General features: G+C 37.1%; 1 protein-coding gene across 2 annotated transcripts in view; it reads right to left on the bottom strand.

The window, feature by feature from the left end:
- HPSE2 (heparanase 2 (inactive)) overlaps nt 1-13,755 on the bottom strand; it is a 690,397-nt gene that overhangs the window by 250,289 nt on the left and 426,353 nt on the right. Inside the window, exon 4 of one of the 2 annotated variants that reach the window (XM_069567226.1) lies at nt 11,335-11,508. The exons of the other annotated variant lie outside the window; for it this stretch is intronic. Within the exon in view, the coding sequence (XP_069423327.1) occupies nt 11,335-11,508 (174 nt within the window). The remainder of the gene's footprint in view (nt 1-11,334; nt 11,509-13,755) is intronic. 2 annotated transcript variants of the gene reach the window in all.

Genomic DNA, 13,755 nt, shown 5'->3' on the forward strand with positions numbered 1-13,755 from the left:
GAGTGTAATCCTCTCGCCCAGTTCCTATTAACTTGGTAGTCCTAAAAAGACAAGGAAAGTCCTAAAATCCAGCAGCTCCACTGCTGGAAGAGCTAACTTGATTTGCAATGAAGTACATATCCCAGAGAAGGCCAACATTTTGGTTGACTTGAGGTTTTGACACTGGTAGGGGCAAGAAATAGATCAGCAGACTCACAAGAGATGTAACAGGGAGATTTGGGGAGCAAGGAAATCACTGAGGATTTTGGTAAGCCCACAAATACCCCTCATAGTCTGGAAAGTTGTTCTCAGGAGGGACTGGAGAGGGCACTAGCTATCCACACATTTCCAGATAAATGTGAAACATATACTCATAAAGGACATGGGAAAAGGCATGTCAGAGATTAAAAGCCAGACAGACTTGCAAAATGCCTAAATGTGTTCACAAACTTATACACAGATCTAACGGTAAAGATGAAAGCTTTAACATTTTTCAAGGTAAGCATAACCTCTGATCATTCATCATCTCACCATTAAGCTATGCCGACTCAGAGGCAATGCTTGGGAAGCTGGCTTTTGCAATTAAAGAAAAGAATTGAAAAATTAAAAGAAAAAAATGAATAGATATTAGTAGCTACATGATGCAAGGGAGACGAACTCTATGGAACTAGTCCAGGAAGTGACTAAACAAACAGAAAAGAAACAACAAAAAAACCTCTGGAAAGGAGGATCTGGAATCCAGAGTTGCTCCAACATATTATCTAAAATGTATAGTTTTCAACCACAAAAAATGACAGCATGCAAAAAGATAGGGAAGTATGACCCACAAACAAGCAAAAAAGAAAAACGAAACTATCTCTTAGGGAACTCAGATGTAGGACTTAGCAGAAAAGGACTTCAAAACTGCTATTATAAACATGCTTAAAGAACTAAGGGAAGAATAAAAATGTAAGGGAAAGTATGATTTTACTGATTAAATATACATATAGAGATATTACAAATAAATAAAGATAGAAATTACAAAAAATTATCAAATGGAAATCTTGGAACTGAAACAACTCTTCACATTTAGAACACAATGGAATTAGTAGCTGAATTTTTATCAGAAATAAGGCCAGAAGACAGTGAGATGATACATCCAAAACTCTGGGAAAAACATCAATCAACAATTCTGTATGCAGCAATCTATGCTTCAAAGCTGAAAGCAAAATGTAGATCTTCCCAGAAAAACAAAGGACAGAACTTGTTGCGAGAAAATCTGTCTTACAAGAAATAAGAAAGGATATCTTTTAGGCTGAAAGAAAATGACAGCAGATAGTGATCCAAAAGCACGCAGAGAAATAAAGAACACCAGTGTATGTTAATATATGTGTGCCCTGACCATAATAGAATTAAACTGGAATTCAACAATGGGAAAGAAATTTGAGAATCTATAAATATTTGGAAATCAGACAAATAACCATGAGTCAAAGAGGAAATCACAAGAATTAGAAAATATTTTAATGAAATGAAAATGAAAATATAATATATAAAAATGTATAGGATGACACCAAAGGCACAATCCATGAAAGCAATAATTAAGAAACTGAACTTCATTAAAATTAAAAACTTTTGCTCTGCAAAAGGCAGTGTTGAGAGAATAGAAGACTAGCTAAAGACTGGGAGAAAATACTTATAAAAGACATATCTAATAAATGACTTATTAAAAATATAGAAAGAGCTTAAAACTTACTAAGAAAACAAACAACCTGATTTAAAAATATCCTAAAGGGCTTAACAGATACTCACCAAAACAGACATACAGATTGCAAACAAGTATATGAAAAAAGATGTTCTACTTTATATGTCATCAGGGAAGTGCAAATTAAAACAACAATGAAGTTCCACTATATACCTATTAAGAATGGCCAAAATTTATAACACTAACACCAGCAAATACTAGCTAGAATATGGAGGAATTGGAGGAACAGAACTCTCATTTATTGCTCTTGGGAATGCAAAATGATATGGTTACTCTGGAAGTTTGGTGGTTTCTGACAAACAAAACATACTCTGAGCATATAATCCAGCAATCATGTGCCTTGTTTTTACACAGAGGAGATGAAAATTTATGTCCTCACTTTGTCTGCACATGGATTTATGGCATCTGAATTCACAAGTGCCAAAAGTTGGAGGCAAGCAAGATGTTCTTCAGTAGATGAATGGATAAATAAGCTGTAGTACATTCACACAATGGAATATTATTCAGCACTGAAAAGAAATGAGCCATCAAGCCATGTAAAGGTTCCATGGAGGAACCTTAAATGTATATCATTAAGTTAAATAAAGTGTTAGTAGCTTAGTAGTGTCCAATTCTTTGCAACCCCATGGACTGCAGCCCACCAGGCTCCTCCATCCTTGGGATTTTCCAGGCAAGACTCCTTATTGGGTTGCCATTTCCTTCTCCAAGGGATCTTCTTGACTCAGGGATTGAACCTGGGTCTCCTGCATTGCAGGCAGACTCTTTACTGTCTGAGCCACCAGGGAAGCTGGTATTAAGTGAAAGAAGCCAGTCTTAAAAGGCTGTAATACTGTATGATTCCAACTATATGATATTCTGGAAAAGGAAAAACTATACAGATTGTAAAAGGATCAGTGGTTGCCAGGGATTAGGGAGAGGTGGGAGGGATGAATAGGTAGAACACAGAGGATTTTTAGGGCAGTAAATACTCTACATGATACTATAATGATGGATACATGTCATTATACATCTCAAACCCATACTATGTACTCATCAAAAGTGAACCATAATGTAAACTATGAATTTTGGGCGATTATGATGTGTAATATAGGTTCATCAACTGTAACAAGGAGAAAGAAATGGCTGGTGAGGGATATTGATAGTGGGGGAGGCTACCCAAGTGTGGGGGCAAGGAAGATATGGGAAATCTCTGTACCTTCTCAGTTTTGCTGTGAACCTAAAACCATTCTTTTAAAAAGTTTTTAAAAAAGTTAACATTAGGGATATACACACAGAAGGAAGACCATGTGAGGACATAGTGAGAAGGTGGCCAGCTGTAAGCCAAGAAGACAGACCTTGTGGGGAAAAAAGCTCTGCTGCTACATATATGTTAGACTTCTTTATTGGTTGGGAATAAAAAAACAGTGCTAACAGCCTTACAGACTCCTATATTAGAAAATAAGAAAGATCTCAAGTCAATAATCTAAGTTTTTCTCTTAAAAAAAAAGAGAAAAAGAAGAGGGAAGTAAAATCAAAGCAAGAAGAAAGAAAATAATAAAAATTAGAGTAGAAATCAATGATATAATAAAGGAGAAAAATCCATTGACGTGAAAGTTGGTTCTTTAAAAAGATCAACAAAATTGATACAACCTTTGGCCAGACTGACCAAAAAATAAAGAGAGAAGAAATAGATGACCAAAGTTAGGAATGAAAGAGGAAATACTATTAAGGACCTCACATTAATTGCAAGGATAAGGGACTACTGACACTTGCTCCTTGGAAGGAAAGCTATGAGAAAACAAGACAGCATATTAAAAAGCAGAGACAACACTTTGTCAACAAAGTCTATATAATCAAAGCTATGGTTTTTCCCGTAGTCATGGATGGATGTGAGAGTTCAACCATAAAGAAGGCTGTGAAAAGTGAAAGTGAAAGTCACTCAGTCATGTCTGACTCTTTATGACCCCATGGACTATACAGTCAATGGAATTCTCCAGGCCAGAATCCTGGAATGGGTAGCTGTAAGAATTTTAAGAAGCTGTAGGAATGTAAGGCTGAGTGCTGAAGAATTGATGCTTTTAAACTGTGGTGCTAGAGAAGACTCTTGAGGGTCCCTTGAACTTCAAGGAGATCAAACCAGTCTATTCTAAAGGAAATCAACCCTGAATATTCACTGGAAGAACAGATGCTGAAGCTGAAGCTCCAATACTTTGGCCACCTGATATGAAGAGTTGATTCATTGGAAAAGACCCCGGTGCTGGGATAGATTGAAGGCAAAAGGAGAAGGGGGTAGCGGAGGATGAGATGGTTAGACAGCATCACCGATTCAATGGACATGAATCTGAGCAAACTCGGAAAAATAGTAAAGGACAGAGAAGCCTAGTGTGCTGCAGTCCATGGGGTGGCTAAGTGTTGGACACAAGTCAGCAAGTGAACATCACCAAGAAATGAACAACTTTGTGCCAATAATTTACACAACCTAGACGAAATGAAAATTTTTTTTAGAAAAGACACAAACTACGAAACCCAAATTAAAAAAAAAAAAAAAAAGAAAATCTGAATAGGTCTATAACCCCAAAAAACATTTCAGTTCAGTTCAATCACTCAGTCGTGTCCGAGTCTTTGTGACCCCATGAATCGCAGCATGCCATGCCTCCCTGTCCATCACCATCTCCCGGAGTTCACTCAGACTCACGTCCATCAAGTCCGTGATGCCATCCAGCCATCTCATCCTCGGTCATCCCCTTCTCCTCCTGCCCCCAATCCCTCCCAGCATCAGAGTCTTTTCCAATGAGTCAGCTCTTCGCATGAGGTGGCGAAAGTACTGGAGCTTCAGACTGGGTATTGTTTTTGCTTTGGCTCCATCCCTTCATTCTTTCTGGAGTTATTTCTCCACTGATCTCCAGGAGCATATTGGGCACCTAATGACCTGGGGAGTTCCTCTTTTGGTATCCTATCATTTTGCCTTTTCATACTGTTCATGGGGTTCTCAAGGCAAGAATACTGAAGTGGCTTGCCATTCCCTTCTCCACTGGACCACATTCTGTCAGACCTCTCCACCATGACCCGCCCGTCTTGGGTTGCCCTGCAGGCATGGCTTGGTTTCATTGAGTTAGACAAGGCTGTGGTCCTAGGGTGATTAGACTGACTAGTTTTCTGTGAGTATGGTTTCAGTATGTCTGCCCTCTGATGCCCTCTTGCAACACTTACCATCTTACTTGGGTTTCTCTTACCTTGGGTGTGAAAACATTTAATCAGTCATTAAAATTATTTCCACAAAGGAAGCCCAGACTGATGGATTAATTGGTGAATTCTATAATGTATTTAAGGAAGAAATAATGCACAATCCTTCACAAACTTTTTCAGAAAATTGAGAAAGAAAGAACAATTCCCAACTTACTTTATGAGGCCAATATTCCCCTGATACCAAAGCCAAAAGCATCATAAGAAAACTATGGATGAGTATCTCTCATAAATACAGATTCAAAAATATGCAACAAAATATCTACAAACTGAAACCAGCAATGTATAAAAAGTATTATAGTATCATGACCAAGTGAGATTTATACCAGGAATGCAAAGTTGATTTAATAGCAAAACCCAACTAATGTAAAATACTGTATTAACAGAATAAAAGACCAAAACCACATTATCATTTCAACAGATACAAACAAAGAAACAAAACAAAAAGCTATTTTATAATATCTAACAGCCATTTTTGATAAATACTCTCAACAAACTATGAATAGAAGGGAAATTCCTCAATAGAAGGGAGATGCTTAACAGCATCTAAGAAAAATCTACATACTTACAGGTAAAATACTGAATGCTTAATGGTAAAACATCATACTTAATTCAAATACTGAACGCTTCCCCCCTAAGATTAGGAACAAGACATGGATGTGTGCTCTTATCACTTATATCCAACATTTGTATTAGAGATTATAGTCAGTGCAGTTAGGCAAGAAAAAGAAATAAAAGGCATCTAAATTAGAAAGGAAGAAGCAAAACCGTCTTTATTCTCACAATATATCTTGTATACAGGAAATCATAAAGAAGTCACACATGTAGGAAGTGGTGACCCACTCCAGTATTCTTGCCCGAAGAATCCCATGGACAGAGGAGGCAGGCGGGCTATAGTCCATGGGGTCGCAGAGTTGGACATGACTGAGTGACTAAGCACATGATTATTATACCAGAGAGGCAGGTGCGAGGGTGGCAAAATGGGTGAGGATGATCAAAAGGTACAAACTTACTTTATAAAATAAATAAGTCATGTGGATATAATATCCATCCTGGTGATTATAGTTATGATACTGTATTATATATTTGAAACTTGATAAGAGAATAGATCCTAAAAGTTCTTATCACAAGATAAAAGTATTTGTAACTATGTGAGGTGATGGATGTCAGCTGAACTTATCATGGTGATCATTTTTGTAATAAATACATATATCAAAAAAAGACAATGTGGTCCAAGAACAGACATACAGATCAGTGGAAGAGAACTGAGCCCTATTTATGGTCAACTGATTTCTGACAAAAATGTCAAGAGAATTCAATAAGGAAAGGAAAATCTTTTAAATAAACAATGCTGAGACAATTTAATACCCATAAAGATGAATTTAGATTCTTATTTCACATCATACTCAAAATTTAACTCCTACTGTATCTTATTCTCAAAGGCAAAAGCAAAAACTACAAATCTATTAAAAGAAAAAATAGAAAAAAAAACTCTTTGTGACCTTGGGTTAAAAAATCTTTGTGATTTTGCATTAGGCAAAGATATAATATCAAAAGCAAACATATCAAAAAAAATTGATAAGCTGAACTTTATCAAAATTCAGAACATCTGAATTTCAAAAGATGCCATAAAGAAAATGATAAAATAAGCTATAGATTGGGAGGAAATACTTGCAAATCATATGTTTGATAAAGATCTTTCATTCAGAATATATTTAAAACTCTTACAACTAAATAATATGATGACCTAATTTAAAAGACAAAAGATTTGAGTAGACATTTCACCTAAGAAAATGTAAAAATGGTTGATAAGCATGTGAAAAGATGCTCAGTATCACTTGTCATTAGAAAAGTGCTAATTAAAGTCATATTAATATACTACTTCAAACCCACTAAAATGGCTCTAATCAGGCAGACAATAAAAAGTGTTTGCAAAGATGTAGAAAAACTGTAATCCTCATGCATTACTGAGGAAAATGCAAAATGGTACAGCTACTTTGGAAAGTAGTGTGGTTAATTTGTTCAAAAATCAACATAAATTTACCATACAAACTAGCAACTCCATTCCCCTCTGAAGTATCATTACAAGAAATGAAAGTATAAAACCACACACAGACTTGTAAATGAATATTTCAGCACCATTACTGATCATAATCAAAAAACAGAAACAATCTAAATACTTGTAATTTGGTGAATGGAAAAACAAAATGTGATATATATATATATATACACACACGTATATAGGTATGAATATATGTGTATATACATGTATATATGTATGAATATATGTGTATATTCATGCATAGGAAGAGCATTCAGCAATTAAAAGGAATGAACTACTTTTACATGTTACAACATGGGTACACCTCAAAAACATGCTAAGTGAAAGAAGTCTACAGATGCAAAAGTCTACATACTGTACAATTCCAGTTACATGAAATGTCCACAAAAGACAAAAAGCAGATTAATGTCTCCTGGGACTGGGAATGGTTACAGAGACTGGCTGAAAACCAGCATGAGGGATCTTTTCGGAGTTATGGAAATGTTCTAAAATTGGACTGTGGAAATAGTTGTATAGGTCTATGAACTTATTGAGAGTATATATGTAGATGGGAGTATGTGGAAAAAGAATAGAGAAGATAGTTGATGAAGGTGAGAAGCAGGCAGAGAGAGGGAAATGAAAAAAGTAAGCAGGTAAAGTGGTGACTTGAAGTAGGAAATGGCAACCCACTCCAGCATCTTTGGCTGGAAAATTCCATGGAAAGAGGAGCCTGGCAGGCTATAGTTCAAGGAGTTGCAAACAGTCAGACACGACATGCAAGGAAACATTTCATATCTACAAAACATAGTTGTTCAAAATCTTGTATCAAGGAAGTCATTCTTTCATAGACTTTGACATCCTAAGCTTACTAAATTTTCACCTCTTAAAATTGAGTGTATTTTTGTTTTCATGGTCTGTAGCCCACACTATTCACCAACTTTAAAGAAAAAAAGTAAGTCACTTGAAGTTTAGCTACTCTAGGAGAAACAACCAAAGAAATATCTACTTCCGTTTTCTCAATGCCAGATTTACTGTAAAGTACTTATTAACAGGATGTAGGTATATGGGAGGTTGAGTGATAAGAGAACTGACCAGTTCTATTGTCTCTCCCTAAATGTGGATATAATAGTTAAACTGTTACATCTGTCCAAAAAGATAAGGTTACAGAGAAGAAAATGGATAAAAGATTGGAGAGACAAATCCAGGCTAGAAAGATGACCAAATAATTTTTGAGGGGCAAGGACCTGAATATACAACATAGAATAGTTGTGAACAGAATACACTAGATATCTCTAGGGATATGATGCTAGCATAAGAAAAACTATCAGTAGTTTAAAATGAACTAGTAAAAGCTACAAAATAAATCTTCAAACCCTAAAAGGTATGTTTAGTTGGGCAGACTACTTATTTGTCATATCAAAAAATAGAAATGCAACTTTTAAAATAAAAGGAAGAAGGGGTAAACAGGCCAACTCCAGTCTTCTTGACTAGAAACTCAAAAAACTATCTATATCTACCTTGATGGAAATTCTCACAAGAAACCTTACCAGATACTTTCTACCTTATTGAATTTTTAAATTCATAGCCTTGGTTATTTTTCTATCTATTCCTATCTATATCCCTATTTTCTTATCTATGACCATGCCTTTTCTCCTTCTCAAAACTGATTCTTTGTTTTTGTCCATCCTTGAAGAGACACCAAAAAGATGATGATGAGAATCAAGTGTGGCTAAGGTGGCTGAACATTTAAAAAATGCAATTAGCTCCATCTCCAAACTGTTCAACGTAATTTGGGGGAAGGATGGAAAGAGGCAGACTCTCAGTTATTTGGAACAGATAGAAATATACAGAAAGATGCATATACTCTCCCCACCCACCTCCTGCCACCAAATCACTTCAGTTATATCAATTAAAGATTTACTTAGTTTAATAAGCTCCCAAATTCAGAGATGCCAAAAACCCTGGAAGAATTACTCCCATCAGTCACTGGTAAGTAAGTTTTAATTGTTTTGTGCTTATCTACAACCAGCTGAGATTCTTTTTATTTATTTTAATTGGAGGATAATTACTTTACAATACAGCTGAGATTCATTTACAAACAAATTTTATTTAGAAAGAAAACAAATAGTTTAGGCAGAGCATGTATTCTGTAGCTCACCAGAGGCCCTACCACTCCTTACTATCTTTCACTCACTCGTTTTAAACATTGTCCCTCATGAGAGCTCTAATATCCTGTTTGGAGAATGCATTGTTTGAACAGTATTCTGTTGTGTTTGGAGAAAAGAGATAAGCTGGGTAGAGTCTAACATAGGAACAGGGTAAGGTAAGGTATGGTAGTCATGAGAAGAAAACACGAAAAACCAAAGAATGTCAGGATATTCTGACATGAAATAGAAGATAGGATGGGAAGCGATCAGTAAATATCTTTGTCTGCTGTGTAATAATTTTGCCTCATTCTAAGCTGACCACATCACACTTGCTTTTGTCCTAGAATGTATGATGCCTAGACTGGCTGGGAAGATGAAAAATCTCAGGCTACCCTAGTTATGCTCCCTGTATCCAAATTAGCTTCAGTTCAGCTCAAGTCTCCATTTGGTAGCTAACTCTCCCAATTTCCCCGACTCCAGGGAAGGAAGAGAGAGCAACATTCCAATAAATGGTTACTGATAGGAAAAAAAAGACACTTGTTCTGAAAAAATCCTCATCTGCTTCCTTATGAGAATTTCAAATTCTAGAGCACATAAAAACACACATGTGCATGTGTGCACACAGTACTCCAAACAAATGTGAGTTATATATATATATATATATATATATATTCAAGACCATGGACCAAAACGTTAGTATCAATTTGTAACAGTAATTTTAAAAGAATTCTTGGTTTATTAGACTCAATTGTTTTGTTCTAAGATTTACCAAAATGTCTTTTAATTAGGGAATCAGAATATTTTCCAATTTAAATTATCCATAATTTTAATTATAATCCATATTAGTTGACTCAATAATATTAGACAGTCATGGAATTTACAGAATATCATATATATAACAAATCATACATTCATATCACTAGGAAAAATAGTGCGACTTAGGCAGTATTTCTCCCAAGTGTGTTCCATGGAACATTGTTCCATGACATGATAATAGGTCTGTCTCACACACACACACACACACACACACACACACACACACACAGACTGCAATGATTAAACATGACTGGCTACATAATTTTCAGGGCCCCATGCAAAATGAAAATGTAGATGCCTTTACTTTAAAAATAAGATGGCAATAGAAGAGCATTAAATCAAGCATGATTCTCTTCTAAGCATGGGATCCTATGTGACTACACAGGATGCATTCCCCTGAAACCAACCAAAACCTATTTTTGAAATAATTTTTAAAATGCTGGGCTGAAACTTTCCTGATAGTCTAGTGGTTAAGACTCCATGTTCCCAATGCAGGGAGCACCGGTTCAATCCCTGGTCAGGGGAATTAAGATTCTGCATGCTGCACAGCTTGGTCAAAATAAATAAATTTTAAAAAAAGAGAGATGCTATCTTGAAATAAAAAATTTTTAATGCTGGATTAAAAACGTTACACAGATTTCATTGCAGGAGGACTTCACAGAGTCTGTTATATGCTAATGTGCATTGTGAACCTTCAAGACGTACATATACTGAAGATCAGTTCCCGAATATACTTCACCAAACTCTTTTGAATTATTATAAGGTCATCTTACAGGACCAGTATTCCAGAGAGACACACTGCAAAATGCAGCTTAGGCTGTGCAGATAGGCTATATCTGATTTAACATCAACTTGTTAATTATAAGTCACATATGGCTGCTGAATCACTTCAGTCGTGTCCAACTCTGTGTGACCCCATAGACAGCCTCCTATCAGGCTCCTCTGTCCCTGGGATTCTCCAGGCAAGAACACTGGAGTGGGTTGCCATTTCCTTCTCCAATGCATGGAAGTGAAAAGTGAAAGTGAAGTCGCTCAGTCGTGTCCAACTCTTAGCGACCTCATGGGCTGCAGCCCACCAGGCTCCTCCATCCATGGGATTTTTCAGGCAAGAGTACTGGAGTGGGGTGCCATTGCCTTCTCTGTCACATATGGCATTTCCCCTATATTTGGAATAAGGCAACTAGAGATAACTGTAGATGCAAATAGTGGGATTCACTAAATCTGTTCTCCAACTGTTTGGTCTTTTACTATTTGGAAGGTCAACTCAGTGGTCAAACAACCCCAGTGTTTTCTGGGATGTACTAGATATGGTCTGAGACTATATCCCAAGCCAATTTATTTTTCACCTTTTATCTTGTCAATTCAGAGGAAATAACATCCTTACTTACCATTACCCAGTTCCCAAGAAATGTTGTACTTTTTGCTGGCACTGTACTTCAACAGACTCAGAGCACTAGAGCTGTTCCAGGAGTTATTGGGATTACGACGCAGTGCATTTAGAGCAAATATCAGATGGAGTCCAGAGCAATCAGCAAAGTTATAAAGTTTGTCTAGAGACCTGGCTGGGAAAAAGCAGAGAAAGGCTTGTAACTCTCTTTTTTTTTTAATTTGTTTTTATTAATTTATTTTTATTTTATTTTAATTGGAGGTTAATTACTTTACAATATTGTATTGGTTTTGCCATACATCAACATGAATCCACCACAGGTATACACGTGTTCCCCATCCTGAAACCCCCTTCCTCCTCCCTCCCCATACCAGCCCTCTGGGTCGTCCCAGTATAATATCATATATCAAATGAATCACCAGTCCAGGTTCAAGGCTTATAACTTTCAAATCAACATCCCAACAAAACAAAAATATTAACTACTAAAACAAATGTTTCTATGAGCTTCCTGCTAATAAGAATTATACAGAGTCTTCCAAAAGGGACTATTACCATTTGGTTCAGGGTTCACTTCAAGGTGATTTCTGAAAGCAGCATACACAACTCCAGATAAAGGTCACAAATTGGCAACCGAGTCTAGTACACAGGATATAGTATATTTTATTTGTTAAAAAAATTGAGTTGCTAACATTTAGAAATGGGAAGATATCACAAACTAGCTAGATTTACAGTCCTTCTCAAAAAAATCTGAAAATCTGGCACTGTGGGATCTGTACTCTCTAATGAAATGAAATGAGAGGAACAGTGTCAGGAGGCAAGGCCAGGAAAGATAACTGGCTGGGGAGTTTCAGAAAACAGCTCAGCCTAGAAACACTTCCCCCCAAATTCACCCAATTTCATATTTTTAATATTTCTGAAAATGGAAATATTAATACCATAACCACAAATAGAAATATGTTCATTGTCAGGTTGACCCCAGATATCATGAAAGCTACTCACCATATGTCCAATACCCATCCCATTCCTTCACATCTATTGCCACCATTCTGGTTCTGGCTATTATTTCCACTTGCATGAATTATCGCAGGAATGCACTTGCCTGTCTACTTCTAGATTCTTCCCCCACTGCCAGATTCATCTTCTCCCAATCAATTTCATAAGCTTCACTTACTCTTCAAACTCTTAGTGGATTTTCAAGACCTTTGTTTTCTTCAATTCAAGGCCTCTACAACTCAACCATAATTTTTCCCCAACTTCAGGCCCCTCTACTTTCGTCAAAAAGTTCTTTGTGGGTGCTATCTAGTTCTATTTATTACAGAATCCCTGCCCTACTGGCCTTTGTTCTGATCATTCTCATTTGTCATGCCTTTTCCCCCTCTTTTAAACATATCCAGATTTTACTTGCCCTTTTATACATTGTTTCACAAAATATGGATGACACACTTCTCAGTGGTATACAGACTGAAAAAAAATTTTAGGTTAATAATTAATTACAGGGGTTCACATTATCGTCGTATATATTATCCAAGTTCCTAGGGCAGAGTTCCTCAAATGGAATTCTGTGCAACACCATGTGGGGCTCCATAAGATGTCATTAGGGAGTTCTGCAAAAGATGACACAGTGACCACAGTGCTCCATTAGCAGCTGCTATAGATTTTTTAGGGCTTCCCACATGGCGCTAGTGGTAAAGAACCCACCTGCCAATGCAAGAGACATAAAGGTGTAGGTTCAATCCCGGGCATGGCAACCCACTTCAGTATTCTTTCCTGCAGAATCCCATGGACAGAGGAACCTGGTGGGCTGCAGTCCAGTGGGTCGCAAAGAGTCAGACACAACTGAAGCAACTTAGCATGGACACATAGGTTTTTTAGTCTTATAAAGCAGGACCATGATCATTTGGTTATATCCAAAAGCAGAGACGTTACTTTGCCAATGAAGGTCCATCTAGTCAAGGCTATGTTTTTTCCAGTGGTCATGTATGGATGTGAGAGTTGGACTGTGAAGAAAGCTGAGCGCCGAAGAATTGATGCTTTTGAACTGTGGTGTTGGAGAAGATTCTTGAGAGTCCCTTGGACTGCAAGGAGATCCAACTAGTCAATCCTAAAGGAGATCAGTCCTGGGTGTTCTTTGGAAGGAATGATGCTAAAGCTGAAACTCCAGTACTTTGGCCACCTGATGCGAAGAGTTGACTCACTGGAAAAGACTCTGATGCTGGGAGGAATAAGGGGCAGGAAGAGAAGGGGACGACAGAGGATGAGATGGGGGATGGCATCACGGAGTCGATGGACGTGAGTTTGAGTGAACTCCGGGAGTTGGTGATGGACAGGGAGGCCCAGCGTGCTGCGATTCATGGGGTCACAAAGAGTTAGACACGACTGAGTGACTGAACTGAACTGAACTGAACTGATTATCAGTTTTTGA

This window comes from Ovis canadensis, chromosome 22 (genome assembly GCF_042477335.2).
Source record: "Ovis canadensis isolate MfBH-ARS-UI-01 breed Bighorn chromosome 22, ARS-UI_OviCan_v2, whole genome shotgun sequence".
NCBI classification, from domain to species: domain Eukaryota; kingdom Metazoa; phylum Chordata; class Mammalia; order Artiodactyla; family Bovidae; genus Ovis; species Ovis canadensis.